At 42.6% G+C, this 17,632-nt stretch overlaps 1 protein-coding gene across 5 annotated transcripts in view; it reads right to left on the bottom strand.

Annotated features, from left to right (window-relative positions):
• The window catches only part of LOC148073412 (A-kinase anchor protein 13-like), a 79,068-nt gene that overhangs the window by 9,285 nt on the left and 52,151 nt on the right, over positions 1 to 17,632 (bottom strand). For 4 of the 5 annotated variants that reach the window (XM_087797377.1, XM_087797376.1, XM_087797380.1 and 1 more), the window contains 22 exons: positions 14,142 to 14,268; positions 13,112 to 13,286; positions 12,318 to 12,377; positions 11,185 to 11,244; positions 10,959 to 11,109; positions 10,752 to 10,860; positions 8,730 to 8,766; positions 8,545 to 8,656; positions 8,327 to 8,480; positions 8,043 to 8,110; positions 7,889 to 7,943; positions 6,505 to 6,682; positions 6,284 to 6,390; positions 5,089 to 5,235; positions 4,906 to 5,015; positions 4,702 to 4,845; positions 3,558 to 3,683; positions 3,385 to 3,502; positions 3,148 to 3,268; positions 1,989 to 2,119; positions 1,842 to 1,918; positions 29 to 95 (listed from right to left, as the gene is read on the bottom strand). In XM_087797377.1, coding sequence (XP_087653503.1) covers positions 29 to 95; positions 1,842 to 1,918; positions 1,989 to 2,119; positions 3,148 to 3,268; positions 3,385 to 3,502; positions 3,558 to 3,683; positions 4,702 to 4,845; positions 4,906 to 5,015; positions 5,089 to 5,235; positions 6,284 to 6,390; positions 6,505 to 6,682; positions 7,889 to 7,943; positions 8,043 to 8,110; positions 8,327 to 8,480; positions 8,545 to 8,656; positions 8,730 to 8,766; positions 10,752 to 10,860; positions 10,959 to 11,109; positions 11,185 to 11,244; positions 12,318 to 12,377; positions 13,112 to 13,286; positions 14,142 to 14,268 — 2,434 coding nt within the window. The remainder of the gene's footprint in view (positions 1 to 28; positions 96 to 1,841; positions 1,919 to 1,988; positions 2,120 to 3,147; positions 3,269 to 3,384; positions 3,503 to 3,557; positions 3,684 to 4,701; positions 4,846 to 4,905; positions 5,016 to 5,088; positions 5,236 to 6,283; positions 6,391 to 6,504; positions 6,683 to 7,888; positions 7,944 to 8,042; positions 8,111 to 8,326; positions 8,481 to 8,544; positions 8,657 to 8,729; positions 8,767 to 10,751; positions 10,861 to 10,958; positions 11,110 to 11,184; positions 11,245 to 12,317; positions 12,378 to 13,111; positions 13,287 to 14,141; positions 14,269 to 17,632) is intronic. The other variant, XM_087797378.1, reaches the window with a different exon arrangement.

Below are 17,632 nucleotides of genomic sequence, written 5' to 3'. Positions count from 1 at the left end.
AGGGTCTGAAGATGTGAATAAAAGTCACCTCGCTCCTCGTTCGCCACTTCTCTGACGATCAGGTTCTGGAGAGAGACGACGGTGGATCTTTGGTCCTGCAGACGAGAGACGATGTTACTTTCAACACTTTTATCTTCTTTAAGTTAAAGCAGCAACAACTTTAGAATTAATTATTTTAGATCATTTTATCTTCTTACAAACAATTATTAGAGACAAATGTTGTTGTTTAGTCAAATTATACTTTCAAACTTTTCAATAATCAACAACTTAAAAAACCTTTATATTATTTTTTAGAGATTTTGTTGAAGTTTTCGGTTGCATACTATATATAATATAATATAATATAATACTTTTAAAACTTATTTTCTCATTCCTGGACCACAAATATAATCAATAACATAAAAAATAATGTTATTTCTCTTGGTTTTAGTTCATTTATTCTACACATCTTTGAGTTCTAGCATTTGAAGTGTTTTTATCTTAAGAATGTTTGAGTTTGTTTCAAGCATCTGAGGGAAGGAGGCAAGAGAAGGAGGTGAGGGAAGGAGGTAAGGAGAGGAAATGAGGGAAGGAAATGAGGGAAGGAGGTGAGGGAAGGAGGTAAGAAGAGGATGTGTGGGAAGGAGGTAAGGAGAGGAAATGAGGGAAGGAAATGAGGGAAGGAGGTGAGGGAAGGAAATGAGGGAAGGAGGTAAGAAGAGGATGTGTGGGAAGGAGGCAAGAGAAGGAGGTGAGGGAAGGAAATGAGGGAAGGAGGTGAGGGAAGGAAATGGGGGAAGGAGGTAAGAAGAGGATGTGAGGGGAGGAAATGAGGGAAGGAGGTAAGAAGAGGATGTGTGGGAAGGAGGCAAGAGAAGGAGGTGAGGGAAGGCGGTGAGGGAAGGAAATGAGGGAAAGAGGTGAGGGAAGGAGGTGAGGGAAGGAAATGAGGGAAGGAGGTAAGAAGAGGATGTGTGGGAAGGAGGCAAGAGAAGGAGGTGAGGGAAGGAGGTGAGGGAAGGAAATGAGGGAAGGAGGTGAGGGAAGGAAATGAGGGAAGGAGGTAAGAAGAGGATGTGAGGGAAGGAGGCAAGAGAAGGAGGTGAGGGAAGGAGGTGAGGGGAAGAAATGAGGGAAGGAGGTGAGGGAAGGAGGCAATAGAAGGAAGTATGGGAAGGAGGCAATAGAAGGAAGTATGGGAAGGAGATGAGGGAAGTAGGTAAGGAAAGGAAGTAAGGAGAGGAGGTAAGGGAAGAAGGTGGGGGAAGTAAGTGAGGAAAGGTGTCAAGAGAAGGAAGTAAGGAAGGAGTTAAAGAGACGAGGTGAGGGAAGGAGGGAAGTAAAAGAGGTGAGGAAAGGATATAAGGAGAGGAGATGAGGAAAGGAGGCGAGGAAAGTAGATAAGGAGAGGAGATGAAGGAAGGAGGGGAGGAAAGGAGTTAAGGATGGGAGGTAATGGAATGAGGCAAGGGAAAAAGGGGATGGAATGAGGTAAGGAAAAGAGGTCAGGAGAGGAGGTGAGGTAAGGAGGCAAGAAAAGGAGTTAAAGAGAGGAGGTTATGGAAGGTGGTAATAAAAGGAGGCGAGGGAAGGATATAAGGAAAGGAGATAAGGAGAGGACGCGAGTGAATGGCACGAGGGAAGGAGGTGAGGGAAAGAGGTAAGGAGGCAAGAGCGCCCTCTCGAGGCTGTCATTGTCAAACTACCGTATCATTTATAATAACCAAGTGGCCGGTGTTTATTTTATTCTTGTTCATTCCGACAGTGACTGAGGACGAGAGGATACAGTGACAAATGAAAGCAGATACGACTTCGTCAAGAGTGACTTGGTCTGTAAATTCAAGAAGAACAAAAAGACTCACCAGAGCTGCGAAGACAAACTTCTGGTCCTTCTCCTGCAGGAACACCAGCACGTCCGACAGCAACATGGCGTGAACGTCTGCGGCACAAAGAGTCAGACTCGAGTCAGACTCGAGTCTCCACGGGCGACCGTCGAGTCGAATAAAAACCTTTGAGTCGCCCGGTCGAGTTCTTGAGCTGCAGAGCTCCGTCGTGCAGCAGCTTCCGTCCTCGGATCAGATCCTGTTTGGCGAACATCTGACCACTCTTCATCCTCATGATGGACTTGCTGTCGGTGCGGCTGCAACACAAGAGTTGAAGGTCGTCTCTGGACAAATGTTCGTCTTAAGACGCTCGAAACACAATATTTTAGCCATGCAGCTGCAATTAGTACCTAATATTAATAGAATAAACAAAGTAAAACACAATTAATACATTCATCGTCTGGTGGCACCTTTATACCATTTTATATTGAATTTAAAACATTGATTTTAGAAGATATAGTTTTGCATTTCCAGAGTAAAATGAGTCTGTAAGAAGAAGAAAAAAGTAGTATAATTTGTAGTAGAAGTAGAAGTATAATTAGTAGTATAAGTATAAGTAGTACAATTAGTAATATAATTAGTAGTAAGTAAGTAAGTAATGGTTATTTGTAAAGGGTTGTATAATTAATAGTAGAATTAGTAGTGAAAGTACAAGTAGAATGAATAGTAAAAGCAGTAGTAAAAGTAGAAGTATAATTAGTAAAAGAAGTAGTAGAATTAGTAGAAGTAGTAGTAGTAAAGGTACCATATAATGAGTAAAATCAGTAGTAGAATTAGTAGAATTAGTAGTTAATGTAGAAGTAGTATAAGTAGTAGAATCAGTAGTAGTATAAGTAGTAGTGGGAGTAAAAGCAGTAGTAGAATTAGTAGTAAAAGTATAAGTAGTAGCATAAGTAAAAGTAGTAGTAGTATTAGTAGTATTAAGTAGACAAAAATGTTTTTACAGTTGAATGAAGTTTCTAGGTGTGAGAGCCTTTATTAAATCAATTCAACATTTCAATATAAAAACTATTAAATTACATTTTTCTAAATATAATTTAATGCTAGAAAAATAATTTCAAATAACATTAACATCTTTATTGACAACTAACTAAAACAATTAGTTTTCTAATTTTCTAATATCTAGTTTTGATCTTAATGAACTATTTTCTTTCATAAATGAAAAAGCGTTGAATATAAAATGGACCAGAGATCAATAAAGTTTTATCTTTCTTTATATTACTAGTGTATGCGCACACACGCACGCACGCACGCACGCACGCACGCACGCACACTCGTGTCTCACCTGTGCACGTCCCTCAGTCGGCGCTTCTTCTCGTGCTCGTTGACTTTACTGTCCACAGCCGTGATCAGCTCCTTCACGCAGCGCAGCGCCTCGGACACGCCCTGGAAGTCCTCGTCAGAGTCTGCACAGAACACGGTGTCACAGGAGGGTCCGAGAAGCATCCCAGCTAGTCGGGGCGAGAGAGGCGGGGAGGGGGGGGGGAACACCCTCGCCGCAGGAGAACCGTGACGGACGCACCTCGGGTGTGCTGCAGGATCCTCTGGATCAGGACCGGGTACTTGGTGATCCTCTGCGTGACCAGCAGGATGCACTCTGGGATGCTGAGCCTCCTCACGATGCTGCTGCTCATGATCTTCTGCAGAGACAGTGTTAGCGGCCACCTCTGACCTCCGACCTGTACGGGGGCTGACCTTGATGAAGGCCTGGAAGCGCTTGTCCTTGGCGTGCAGCTCCTTGTAGACGTTGACGGCCTCGTTGTGGCGGCTGCAGAACTTCCCGTAGACCGTCTTCATGCGGTCGGCGCCGCAGCCCGAGAACTGCAGCGACAAGAGAACATTTTATTTATTTATTTCATGTGTTTTGTTGACCCGTTAATTTTACGTACAAAACCTTTATTTAATAAATAAATATTTGACTCATAAACAACGACATGATTCAAGTGTAATATTTAGTTATTTTTCATGCGTTTCATTTTTTTGTGTAAAGAAAGATTAAATTAAAGTATCATCATTTTTCATTTTTATTCTATTTATTAATTATTTTAAATGTTTTTGTTGACTCACTACTTTATTTTGGTCAATGTGTTTTTATTCCTTAAATTATTTATTTAAGTCAAATTATTGTTAAATATTTAGATTTTCTTTTATTTTAAGACATTTTTAATCTTTCAAATTAAAAAAAAAAAGTTTTTAATAAAAAAACATTTATAAACAAAAACATGAAGTGTAAATATTTAGTTATTTTTAATGTGTTTTGGCATTTTATTCAAAATGTATTGTGTGTATTTAAACAAATATTAAATTAATATATTATTATTATATTATTATATTAATCATATTTTTTTTAAAATAATTTGTATTCTATATTTATAATTTTTTTAATGTGTTTTGTTGACTCACTAGTTTATTTACAAGTCAATAAATGTGTTTTTATTCTTTAAATCACTTTTTAAAGTCAAATTATTTTTTAATATATAGATTTTCTTTCATTTTAAGACATTTTTATTCTTTCAAATGAAAATCTCCTTTTTTGACTATTTTATAATAATAATTGTTTAATTTTAAATTTTCATACAACAATAATATAATTACATGTATTACATGTACAGGTAATTAAAACAGGATAAATAAATAGATCATCATATAAATTATTTTTCTAAAAATTAAAATTTGGTTAAATATTTTCAAAACCACCGATGTTTTATCTTTAAGATGAAAAAAAAATGTTCACACGTTTATTTTTACATTTAGTTTGTCAAAATTTTTAAAGACGTCGTCCCGTGAACAGAGTTCAACTCGTCACAGTCGTGTCCGACCGGCTCTCCAGCGCCCTCACCTGGCTGACCAGGACGTCCCCGACGCAGCAGATGAGGTAGTTGTTTCCGTCGTGCGCGTCCGTGCACGCCGCGCGCTTCTGCCTCAGCAGCAGCGTGAGGAAGCGCGTGTGCGTGTCCAGCAGGTCGTCCAGCACCGGGAAGATCTGCCCGACAACAGGTCAGTGCCGGGGTCAAGAGGTCACCAGAGGTCAGCTTGTTGTTACCTTGTCCAGGGTGAGCGAGTCCAGCTGCAGCTCCTTCTGGATCCCCTTGTAGTAGACCTCCATCATGATCTTCAGCGTGCGCACGTGATGGAACTCCGTCTGGTAGAACTCTGAGGAGATCCTGGACCGTCAGAACCGACCCGGGGGACTGACCGGGTACTGACCCGGTGCACCTGGACTCACCGTGGATGACGTCCTGCCGCTTTATCTCGTCTTTCTTCAGCGTCTTCAGGAACTTCTTGTCCACGGTGGCGCTCCACGAGTCGCCCTCCAGGTCCTTAGAGTCCAGATCGAAGTCACCCATCAGCTGGTTGTCCATCATCTCTGTCCCTGCAGACACACACTCAGTCCTGCTGTCCCTGTGTGTGTGTGTGTATGTGTGTATGTGTGTATGTGTGTATGTGTGTAGGGGTGTGTGTCTGTGTGTGTGTGTGTGTGTGTGTGTGTGTGTGTGTGTGTGTGTGTGTGTGTGTGTGTGTGTGTGTGTGTGTGTGTGTGTGCGCGCGTATGAGTGCGTGTGTGTGTGTGTGTATGGGTGCGTGTGTGTGTGTGTGTGTGTGTGTGTGTGTGTGTGTGTGTGTATGGGTGCGTGTGGGTGTGTGTGTGTATGGGTGGGTGGGGGTGTGTGTGTGTGTGTGTGTGGGTGGGTGGGGGTGTGTGTGTGTGTGTGTATGGGTGCGTGTGTGTGTTTCTGTGTGTGTGTGTGTCTCTGTGTGTGTCTATGTGTGTGTGTGTTTCTGTGTCTGTGTGTCTATGAGTGTGTGCATCTATGATTGTGTGCATCTATGTTAGTGTGTGTCTATGAGTGTGTGCATCTATGATTGTGTGCATCTATGTTAGTGTGTGTCTATGAGTGTGTGTGTGTGTGTGTGTGTGTGTGTGTGTGTGTGTGTCTATGTAAGTGTGTGTCTGTTAGTGTGTGTGTCTATGTGTCTGTGTGTCTATTTTAGTGTGTGTGTCTATTTTAGTGTGTGTGTCTATGGGTGTGTGTGTATATGTTAGTGTGTGTGTCTATGTTCTTGTGTGTGTGTCTATGAGTGCGTGTGTGTCTATGGGTGTGTGTGTCGATGTTATAGCGTGTGTGTCTATGTGTCAGTATGTCTATGTTAGTGTGTCTTTGTGTCTGTGTTAGTGTGTGTGTGTCTGTGTTAGTTTGTGTGTGTCTATGTAAGTAAGTAAGTAAGTAAGTATGTTAGTGTGTGTGTGTCTATGTTAGTGTGTGTGTCTAAGTTAGTGTGTGTGTTTCTATGTTAGTGTGTGTGTCCATGTGTCTGAGTGTTTGCTCACGTTTGTTGTTGCTGTGCACATGGGTGTGAACATTTGTGTTCGTACATGTGTAGCTGAGTGTGTGTGTGTGTGTGTGTGTGTGAACCTCTACCTTCATCCGTGAGAGACTCAGTGGATGCGTTCACTTTGCTGCCCTGATGCAACGAGTCGCTGGACTGAGACAGAAACTTCAGACCTTTGAGTGGAACCTCGTCCAAGCTGCACAAACACAAGTTTTGACATATAAACTTTAGGTCACGACAACAATACAAACACACTCATGAGCGTGACTGTTCTGCGACTGTGTCGTCACTGCGTGAAGTGTGCGTCTACCCTGCGATGTTGCTGGTGGAGATGCTCTTCGACAGGTTGCTGTGCGTGTTGAAGATGTTCGACGGTTTCCGCGGAAACACCGGAAGGATCTGCTCCTCGGGCGAAGTCACCGTCGACGACCACCGTTCCCGTGATGATGAGGACGACGTCGAGGAAACGGACGAGGCCGACGAAGTCGCTGGAAGAAAAGGCGGGAAAAAAAAAATCAATTTCCTTTTTGCGTTTAAAAAATATTCATCTCATTATTTTAATATTTTTTAATCAATTGAACTGAGAGATTAAAGGTTGAGTGTGTGTCTCTATGAGTGTCTGTGTCTATGAGTGTATGTGTGTGTCTATGAGTGTGTGTGTGTGTCTATGAGTGTGTGTGTCTCTATGAGTGTGTGTGTGTGTCTATGAGTGTGTTTGTGTGTCTATGAGTGTGTGTGTCTCTATGAGTGTGTGTGTGTCTATGAGTGTGTGTGTGTGTCTATGAGTGTGTTTGTGTGTCTATGAGTGTGTGTGTCTCTATGAGTGTGTGTGTGTCTATGAGTCTGTGTGTGTGTCTATGAGTGTGTTTGTGTGTCTATGAGTGTATGTGTCTCTATGAGTGTGTGTGTGTGTGTCTATGTGTCTGTGTCTCTATGAGTGTGTGTGTGTCTATGAGTGTGTGTGTCTCTAGGAGTGTGCGTGTCTCTAGGAGTGTGTGTATTTGTGTCTCTGAGTGTGTATTTGTGTCTCTATGAGTGTGTGTGTGTCTCTATGAGTGTGTGTGTGTCTCTATGAGTGTGTGTGCGTCTATGAGTGTGTGTGTGTCTATGAGTGTGTGTGTGTGTGTGTGTGTGTCTATGTTACTGTGTGTGTCTATGTAAGTGTGTGTCTGTTAGTGTGTATGTCTATGTGTCTGTGTGTCTATTTTAGTGTGTGTGTCTATTTTAGTGTGTCTGTCTATGGGTGTGTGTGTGTGTATATGTTAGTGTGTGTCTATGAGTGTGTGTCTCTATGAGTGTGTTTGTCTATGAGTGTGTGTTTGTGAGTGTGCGTCTCTATGAGTGTGTGTGTGTCTATGAGTGTGTGTGTGTGTGTGTCTATGAGTGTGTGTCTCTATTAGTGTGTGTGTGTCTATGTGTCTGTGTGTCCATGAGTGTGTGATTAAAGTTTATTATAATTTATAATTAAGTCAATAAATTAAATTAAAAGCTAAAAATGAATTAAATCATAATGAAAGATAACATGAATTATTGATAAAATGTTGTGACATTTTTTTAATTAAAAAATAATGAAGTAACGTATGAAGTATTTTATTTGAAAATAGAAAATTATCTGTAAAATTAATTAAATTAATAATGATTTAAATCATTTCACTTGAACTAAAACAGTCTTGAGAAGAAATCAGAGTTTTTACATTTGCTCCTCATGTTGGCGGCTGATCCCGCGGCAGCGTCCGTCGCCGTCAACGTCTGCAGACGCACAACAGCAAAACACAAAAAAAGTCTCACAACTTCACCCCCAGAAATGGACACATTTGTCAAGTATTTCTTCTCCTCCTCGTGACTCACTTTGCTCTTGTTGGCGCAGCAGGCGCTGAGGTTCTCGCGGCAGCTCTTGTGGACGTGAACGCCGCAGCCTGAGAGCGACAGACATGACGTGATCGTCAAAACACCGGTGGCACAAACTTTCCCCTCCCGCACACACACACACACACACTCTGATGCAACAGAGTGCAACAACCATCAGGAGCCAAATCTCAGCCCAAAAAAAAGCCCATGGAAGAAGTGGTGAGTCACAGGAAACAGGCGTTAACTCCTTCAGCGTCAGAAGGTTCCACGACGAGAAAACTCACCGTTGCAGGCGAACGTTTCCTTGTGCTGCAGAGACTTGCTACAGTGTTGACACGAGGCCTGAGGACTCGGAGCCACCAGCACGAACTGGTGACCGTTGGACTTCCTCTTCTCCTCCTTTATCTCCCTCTCTCCTTCTCGCCGTCGCTCCTTCTCCTGCGCCCCCACATTTTTTGTCGTCAGTCACAAGGCGTCGCGAGGCGTCGCCGAAAACGCTCACCTTTCCCTTCTTGGTCATCTTGTTGCGCAGGTAGCTGAAGGTCCGGCTGATCCGGGGTCCGCCCTTGACCTCGGCGTCGCTCCGCAGCGGACCCGGGTCCTCCTCGGAGATGCTGAGGGAGAGTCAGAAGTTTAAGGAAAAAAAAAACTCGAAGCGACGACCTTGATTCGCCTGCGTCTCCTCACCTGTATTCCAGTGACGCGCTGGAGTACGAGCCGCCCCCTGGTGGAGAGAGACGAGAACAGACGTCAACACCTTGACTCTTGAAGACCAAACGTGAGTTCAGAACTTTTAATGGAAGGTTGAATACGAGGGCGGGAAGTAGCAGGAGAACCAGGGAACATTAGGTGAAGTGAAAAAAACGGAACATCTTTAAAAAATAAATCACTTTAGATGAACTAGTGAGACTAGTAACGAACCAGTGGTTGAGGGTAGAACTAGTTTAGTATCAGTAGCAGAAGCTAGTTGAAAATCAATGAACATGTAGCTTAGTTTTAGTAAATAAAAAATACATTTTGGAATCTGTTAAGTAATTATTGATGCAAGTCAATTTGGCTTCAGTATCAGGCTGAGTGTGGATAAAACAAAACTTTTTGTCAAACCCAAAATCATCCAGAGACGCCGAAGATGCTCAGATCTCAGTGAACACAGACAAAAGGTAGATTTATGTTATTTACCCTTTGTTTAGTCTCATTCATTTTTTTCTGTTTGTATTCTAAGAAGGATCTGTCTCGCCTGCAGTTCATACAAAACTCTGCAGCCAGAATCTAACTTGCTCTAGTAGAAGAACTCACATTTCCCCAATCCTTAAAACTCTTCACTGGCTGCCAGTTTCTTTCAGGATCAACTTTAAAATTCTGGTTCTTACTTTCAGATCTATTCATGGTCAGACCTTCCATCAGTGATCTGATCCAGACTTACACCCCAGCTCGGGCTCTGAGGTCTGTGGATCAGAATCTACTGATGGTTCCTGAACACGGTTCAGGACCAGAGGAGAGAAATCCTTTCAGACTGTTGCTCCTAAGCTTTGAAACGATCTCTGTGTTTGATGATCTACTGACTCCTTCAAGAAACATCTGAAGACACTTTTATTTGTGCTTTCTCTTATTTTTCTTGTTGCTGCTATGTTTGTCTCTATGTTGTCTTGATCTTTTAAAGTATATATTTTAACTGTGTATTGTCTTTGATTGGTAAAGCACTTTGTGACCCTGGTCTAGAAAGATCTTTACAAATAACTATTACTACTACTATTAAGAGCGGTTTAAGCATAGTTTTGTCTTGTATTTAACACACTTGAATGATGTATTAAAAGGTTGTCTCTCCTCACAGTGGAATCAGTGTCGGATGTTGAAGAAGTTACACACAAACTAACAAACAACGACACCATAATCCTCCACTACGACAACAGTAACAAAGAACGGTGAACGACAAAGAACTTGGCGAGCGCAGACCTCCACCGAGCAGCTCGTCAGCAGCCATATTGTTTCGTTACATATTATTGAGTCAATCATTTCATCTTTACAAGCCAACATTTGGACTTTAGATCTCAATCGGGACATTAACGGGACGGCAGGGGTCAGCAGTCAACTTAAAAACTTCAGATCAAATTCTAACAAAACCAGCAGAACTTAGTGGGAGGGACTTACTACAGCCCTCACCTTACTTATAGTGCCAACAACCCATGATGCCTTTCTTCACACTGCTCTATTTGGTAACTACTGACTGGACGCCACGATACTGTATTTAAATATAACATCCATGTTGCTACATCAAAAGTGATTGACACATGTGATTGGCTGGGCGGCAAAGCATTACAGGAGCTGTTAAGGTCAGCATCACTGAGAAGATGTCGTTGGGAAGGATCGCAAGTTAATCATAAGTTTGTTACGAGGAGAAGAGCGATTGAGTTTGCGGGTCAATATATTAACTGGGTGTTTTTTCTTCCGGGCGTTCTTCAGACGCCACGCCGTACTTACTCCCCCCCTCTTCCTCCTCGTCATCATCATCGCTCCACACGCGACCCCCGGACAGAGTCGGTCTCTGTCGGGGCAGGAGTGGCGAGATGCTGAGGGAGAAACTGATTCGCCGCTTTGTGAACCCCGACATCACTGACGGGGAAATAAAACGCGTCAACTCTGACCCGAGTTTTTCCACACGTTAAAAAAAAAAAAATAAAGCCACCAGACAAAACAGTAGGGGGCGCTCACCGTCAGAGTCGCGGTGACTGATGGCGACCATGGAGACGGACTTGGTGAGCGGCTGAGGGTGGAAGGAGGTGGGACAGCTGGTCGTCATGGTAACCAGAGGATGAGACAACTAGAGAGAGAATAGAATTGAAAAAAATAACAACTAGAGTTACTTGTCCTTCCAGGTAAAGTGTCTCCATTAAGATGGAAGCTGGAATCATCACGTACTTGACCGCCGCTTCCGTCTTGGCCCTCCTCCGTGAGCGACACCCGCTCGTGACCGTCCAGACGTGGACCCGCCGTCAGGTCCTCCAGGTGCTCGGGCACGCGGGACGTCACCTCCGGCCTCCGGTCCACCTCCAGACCCTCCAGACTGTAGCTGTAAACCGAGACACACAAACACACTTTTGCAGTGAGATACGAAGCTCTGACCGGGTGTGACCCGAGTCTTTACCTTCTGTTGTCTATTTGCTCTTGACCGGGGCGAGACAAGTCGGACGGACACCAACTCATGCTGGAGACGAAAAGGATGAAGAGAACGAGGGATGGGTGACATGTGAGAGGTGAAGAGTGGAAGACGGTTTTGAAACGACGGCGCCAGGTTTGTCTCGTTCTTGGACGCTAACGTTAGCATGACGCGTCTCTGGGGTTTTTAAATTATTCAAGAGTAGATTCACCTCCATCGACTCAGTACATCTGTGTCATTATATATTGAATTGTTGAATTTAACATTTGAAACGTTACAACTTTAAAATAACTTGAAATGTTTTTTTAAGCCTTCAATTATTGATTTACATTTTTTATTTCAATAACAATAATCATTCAATAACAATGAATATTGAAAGGTTAAACTTAATTTTGAATAATCGAATTTCAAACTGAATATAATTTATTTTTTTAAACACGAGGATGATTTTTGAAGTGTCAAGGGTAAAAAATACTTTTTTGATATTTGAAGTAGGAATTTAATGAAATTGAATCGAATGATTTGTTTATTATAAAGTTTAAATTGTGTGTTTTTTCAAAGAATTATTATTATTATTATTATTATTATTTTTACACATACAGTTTGATATTAAATTCCATTAATTCAAAGACCAATGTTCTAAGTTCAATATCTTTTAAATCGTATGCTTTTAAATTCAATATGTGGGTGTAATAGTTACACTTGATCGACGGTCACATGATCGTCTCCATGTCGCATGATTGGCTGGAAGTGTGATCAATAGCTCGGTAATCATTTGGTACCGTCTGGTGGTGCCATCATATCAACCGATGTCACTGATATACTTCCATACAAAAGTTATCTTACATTCAATATCCTTCCAATAATATACCATTTAATCAATTAATGGTGAATGTATTGATGTAGAAATTATTTTAGTCATTTAACTTTCTTGTAGGTCACATAAGTGAGCTCGGTTTTGCCTTGACTTTGACACGAGTTTGATTCTATTGTGTGTTTTTTTTCTACGTAACACAAATGTGTGGCAGGACTGAAACTTGGCGTACGAATGAAAGCCAGTTAGTAATGACGATGAAGATGATGATGAAGAGTAACGACGGCAGGAAGACGAAGCCACGTACCTGCGTCTGTGGAGCGACGTCTTCACTCTCTTGGTGTCTTCTGGCGAGCTCCTCACAGAACTGAAAGAAACATAAACACAGTCAAATATCACAATTTTTTTATGATACCGTATCATTGTTTTTATTATTTTTTTTCATCATTTCATCTTTTTTTTCTCTTTCAAAACAATATTAATAATATTTATTGTACTTTTTTGAATGTGTATAAAATAATTTCATCTTTCTATTTACAATTAACATGCAATTAATCTTATGTCCACTGGATGGCAGCAGTCATTATGTCCTCTGTAGGAACAAGAACTCTTGCGAGATCCTGGCAAAGACTGAGGACGAGAGGATACAGTGACTCCAGCAGCTTTTAAAGCTGATGTTTGGATATATTTTGGTTTCAAAACAAATGAAACAGTTATGACTTCGTCGAGAATCATGTGGTCTGTAAATACTACAACACCAGAGTCAAGTACTGGACAATGCTACACATATATACTTGTTACTACAGTATCACGATATATCTTAATATTACTCGACAATACTACACATACATATCACGACTCATGAAGGTCATTTGAACAAAAAAGTTCAAGAACTAATTAGGCTTTTTTTTAAATTCAACCCAACATCCCAGCTACCTATGGAGACAGGCACAGGCAGTGTGCTAGTACATCCCAGCACACTCACACAGAATAAAATGAATCAAGAGATGAACAAAAACTTAATCAAAAGTAAAAATTTGTGGTAACTTCTCGCTCCACATGAACCGGTGAAGAGAAGGCAGAGAAGAAGAGCGGGTTCACCTGTGCGGCACCAGGTCCATTTCGGCGGCGCTGCTGTTCTTGTTGGGCTCCCAGCTGTGGCGCCGGACTGGAGACAGCGACCGGATGCACGCCCGGAGGATGGCGGAGGAGACGGGGTTGTCCGGAAGTTGGTCCTTCTTCTCTTCCTCCTCCCCCACTTCGGTCTCAACCTCTCCTGCGACAAGTTTCCAGCGCAGAGTTAATTTTCTCGTCTGTAGATCTACTCGTTTCACACACAACCTGTTCGTGTTTGGACTGTGGGAGGAAACCGGAGTTCCCAGAGTCAACCTCGAGAGTTTCATGGACAGTCTAAGTAACCGCTTTAATACCCAGAATGATCCTCTTCCATCACGTTTGATTCATTCATGAAGAATTACGAGATTAATTATGTGTTTTTTCGTTTCTTAAACTGGGAACACATGTTTAATTTTCACTCAAGAAACACTAAAACTAGACCAATTATCTGTACAATTAGGCGTCTAACAAACGGCAACTTTCATGAAGAACAATCTTATTAGTTCCCTCTCGAGTCCCAAAGTGTGGCGGTTTTATTCCTTTTCATTTCAAGACTTGAATCCTCAGATCAGGACGGCTTGGAAAACAAGAATGGAGTAAACAGTCAAAGCTTCTAATCTCATTTGGAACTGAAGAAACTTCTCGGGATGAGACAAGAAACGTCTTCTCTAGAACTCTACGCAGTTGACTCGCTTTCAAACCACTTGGACAACCATGACCCTGATCAATGAGAACCTTCTCTGGCCAACTATAGAGTCATATTCCTTTATTTAATCCTAAAACCCGTGAAAAAAGTGACACGTAGCCGTCATTGAAATGGACGATAACGAAGGTTGAAAAACCAGGAATTCAGTCAAATCAAAATAACAGTTTTAACAGAGAGGCTGGAGTCCCAGCTACTCGGGGTGACAAACCATGAGCAGACGAACCTCTAAGAAACTATTTAGAGTCACCATCTGACCTCCCGAGAGCCCAGAAGAAAACTTGACAAAAGCAGAAGTAAGAAAGTCCTCACCTGCTTCCTCGGACCTCCAGGAGTACCTCTCAGACGAGCTCTGCACCGAGGACCCGTCTGTGGAGGGCCACGACACCCGGACCCCCCGGGTCTCATCTCCAGGACAGCACGAGTCAGGATCTCTGGGCTGTGGAGAGATAGAAGCGAAGATTAGAAAAGGTTTTCTTCAGGGAAAAATGTGACAAAAGTAATAAAAGTTTGATTTTGTGTAAATGTGGACCAATTCAGTGACAGAATAAATGACTGTAAATATTAATAAAATTGACAACAATGAAGAGAAATGATCTCTAATAAAGAACTATATTGAAAAAATAAAATATTTTAATAACACAAATGTTTAAATTCTTCTTCCAGGTATCTATCATATGATAACCTGACGCTATGACGGTGGAATAAACATTTAAAGAGAATAATTTAGACAAAACATATTTTTAAAGCTTCTACACAAAATCTCAGAATTAAATAAATATCTAGATACTTTTTTTCTTTTAACAGAAGGGAGAGCGGAGTAAGTGTTTTTTCTTTCAGTAATAAATTACAGAACCTTATAGAACCTTTAACAAATTATACAAAATCACTTATTGTAAAATCGTAACCAGTTAAAAGCATTTATCTCTTAAAAGATCATGTGATATATTTATGCAACAGAAGTTAAGCAACAAAGTACAGATAAAGCTGATACTAAATTAACAAGGTATTTGTACTTTGTAACTCGAAAAAATATCAAATCACTTAAATATTGTGTGGTTTTTTTTTTTTACGATACTATATTGATATTAAACGGCACTTCAATGATTATTTTATTTATTTACAATTAACATGCAATTATTCAGTGTTCATTCATTCGGGGTTGCAATAAAACTCCCGGTGAGATCCTGGCAAAGACTGAGGACGAGAGGATACAGTGGACTCCAGCAGCTTTAAAAAGCTGATGTTTGGACATATTTTGGTTTGAAAACAAATGAAAGCAGTTACGACTTCGTCAAGAGTCATGTGGTCTGGAAATACTACAACACCAGAGTCAAGTACTGGACAATACTACACATATATCCTTGTTACTACACTATCACGTCGCTTTATCTTGATACGCAGGATTCCTGCCAATACACACCCCTATTTGTTAACCTCCTCCTTCACTCATCACACCCTCAGTATCTTCTTCTATGGAATATTTGCAGTCAATTGAGAATAAATAAAGGTGTGTGTACGACATGGAGACTTCAGAACTCTAGGTCCATTATCGGGGGCATCCCCTTTAAAATGTAACCTTCTTGTTTATGAGCTTTCCATTCCAGTTGGTGAGAACCCTCAGCCCAGAAAAAGTGACTCAGATCGCTCACAGACGTTCACTCAAAAGGAAACGTGGACGAACATTTACGAGCGTCTCGAGAGCCTGTAAAACACTTGAGCAGCAAATGTTGGAGATGATTGAGATGAATTTGTCCAAAAAGACACTTTGGTGACAAAAAAAAAAGATCCCGAGGAACATATGTTGCCGTCGAAGGGGAAAGTTCTCCTGCCGGTCTCCGTTGCATAACTCGCCACTTTTCCACGCGGGTTATATTTAGCGCAGAGGTATTGCTCCCGCTGCCAGATCAAGTGGAATGAATGTGGGTTCGCTGTTGTTTTCGGGGCGCGTGACGCGAGCGAGTAACGACGGCCAGATGCGGCGCTGACGTCGGAATCGCCCGCGAGGAGTGGAGTCGTTTTTAAATTACGAGGGGAACGCTGAGCGAACCGTTAACCAGGAACAAACACGCAACAAAACTTAAAGGATCGTAACTGGAGGAGCTCACGGGCACAACAACACAAAACTCTTATGTAACGACAAAGTTAGAAAGTGCGGACCAACGACTACAACGAATACAGAAAAATGTCATTTAACAAGACTTGCTGAACACAACTTTAACACAAGTAAAAACGCTTATCAGAAGAAAACAAATACTGTAAATACACAATAGTGTGTCAACCAGAAACTTATATTTGAATATTAACTCTTCAAAACCCACAAATAGACAAGAATTCGAACCAGGAAACAACCTGACACGGCAGGAAACAATTTGACACGTCGTTAAAAAGAAGAAGAAAAGGGAACAACCTAACACAATAGGTAACAACTGGACACTCCAGGGAACAACCTGACATACTAGGGAACAACCTAACACCAGCAAACAACCTGACAATACAGGGGAAACTCTGACCCACCAGGGAAAAACTGGACACTCAAGGGAACAACCAGACACTCAAGGGAACAACCAGACACACCAGGGAACAACCTGACACACCAGGGAACAACCTGACACCAGGGAACAACAGGACACACCAGGGAACAACAGGACACACCAGGGAACAACCTGACACACCAGGGAACAACCTGACACACCAGGGAACAACCTGACACACCAGGGAACAACAGGACACACCAGGGAACAACCGGACACACCAGGGAACAACCTGGCACACCAGGGAACAACCGGACACACCAGGGAACAACCGGACACACCAGGGAACAACAGGACACACCAGGGAACAACAGGACACACCAGGGAACAACAGGACACACCAGGGAACAACAGGTCACACCAGGGAACAACAGGACACACCGGGGAAGAACAGGGCACACCAGGGAAGAACAGGGCACACCAGGGAACAACAGGACACACCAGGGAACAACCTGACAATACAGGGGAAACTCTGACCCACCAGGGAAAAACTGGACACTCAAGGGAACAACCAGACACTCAAGGGAACAACCAGACACACCAGGGAACAGCCTGACACACCAGGGAACAGCCTCACACACCAGGGAACAACCTGACATACTAGGGAACAACCAGACACACCAGGGAACAACCAGACACACCAGGGAACAACAGGACACACCAGGGTACAACCTGACACACCAGGGTACAACCTGACATACCAGGGAACAACCGGACACACCAGGGAACAACAGGACACACCAGGGAACAACAGGACACACCAGGGAACAACCGGACACACCAGGGAACAACAGGACACACCAGGGAACAACCGGACACACCAGGGAACAACCGGACACACCAGGGTATAACAGGACACACCAGGGAACAACCGGACACACCAGGGAACAACAGGACACACCAGGGAACAACAGGACACACCAGGGAACAACAGGACACACCAGGGAACAACAGGACACACCAGGGAACAACCTGACACACCAGGGAACAACCTGAAACACCAGGGAACAACCTAACACACCAGGGAACAACCGGACAAACCAGGGAACAACAGGACACACCAGGGAACAATCGGACACACCAGGGAACAACCGGACACACCAGGGAACAACAGGACACACCAGGGAACAACAGGACACACCAGGGAACAACCGGACACACCAGGGAACAACCGGACACACCAGGGAACAACCGGACAAACCAGGGAACAACAGGACACACCAGGGAACAACAGGGCACACCAGGGAACAACAGGACACACCAGGGAAC

Source organism: Callionymus lyra, chromosome 8, assembly GCF_982586985.1.
Source record: "Callionymus lyra chromosome 8, fCalLyr1.hap1.1, whole genome shotgun sequence".
Taxonomy (NCBI): Eukaryota; Metazoa; Chordata; class Actinopteri; order Syngnathiformes; family Callionymidae; genus Callionymus; species Callionymus lyra.
This window is presented reverse-complemented; position numbering and strand designations above follow the sequence as displayed.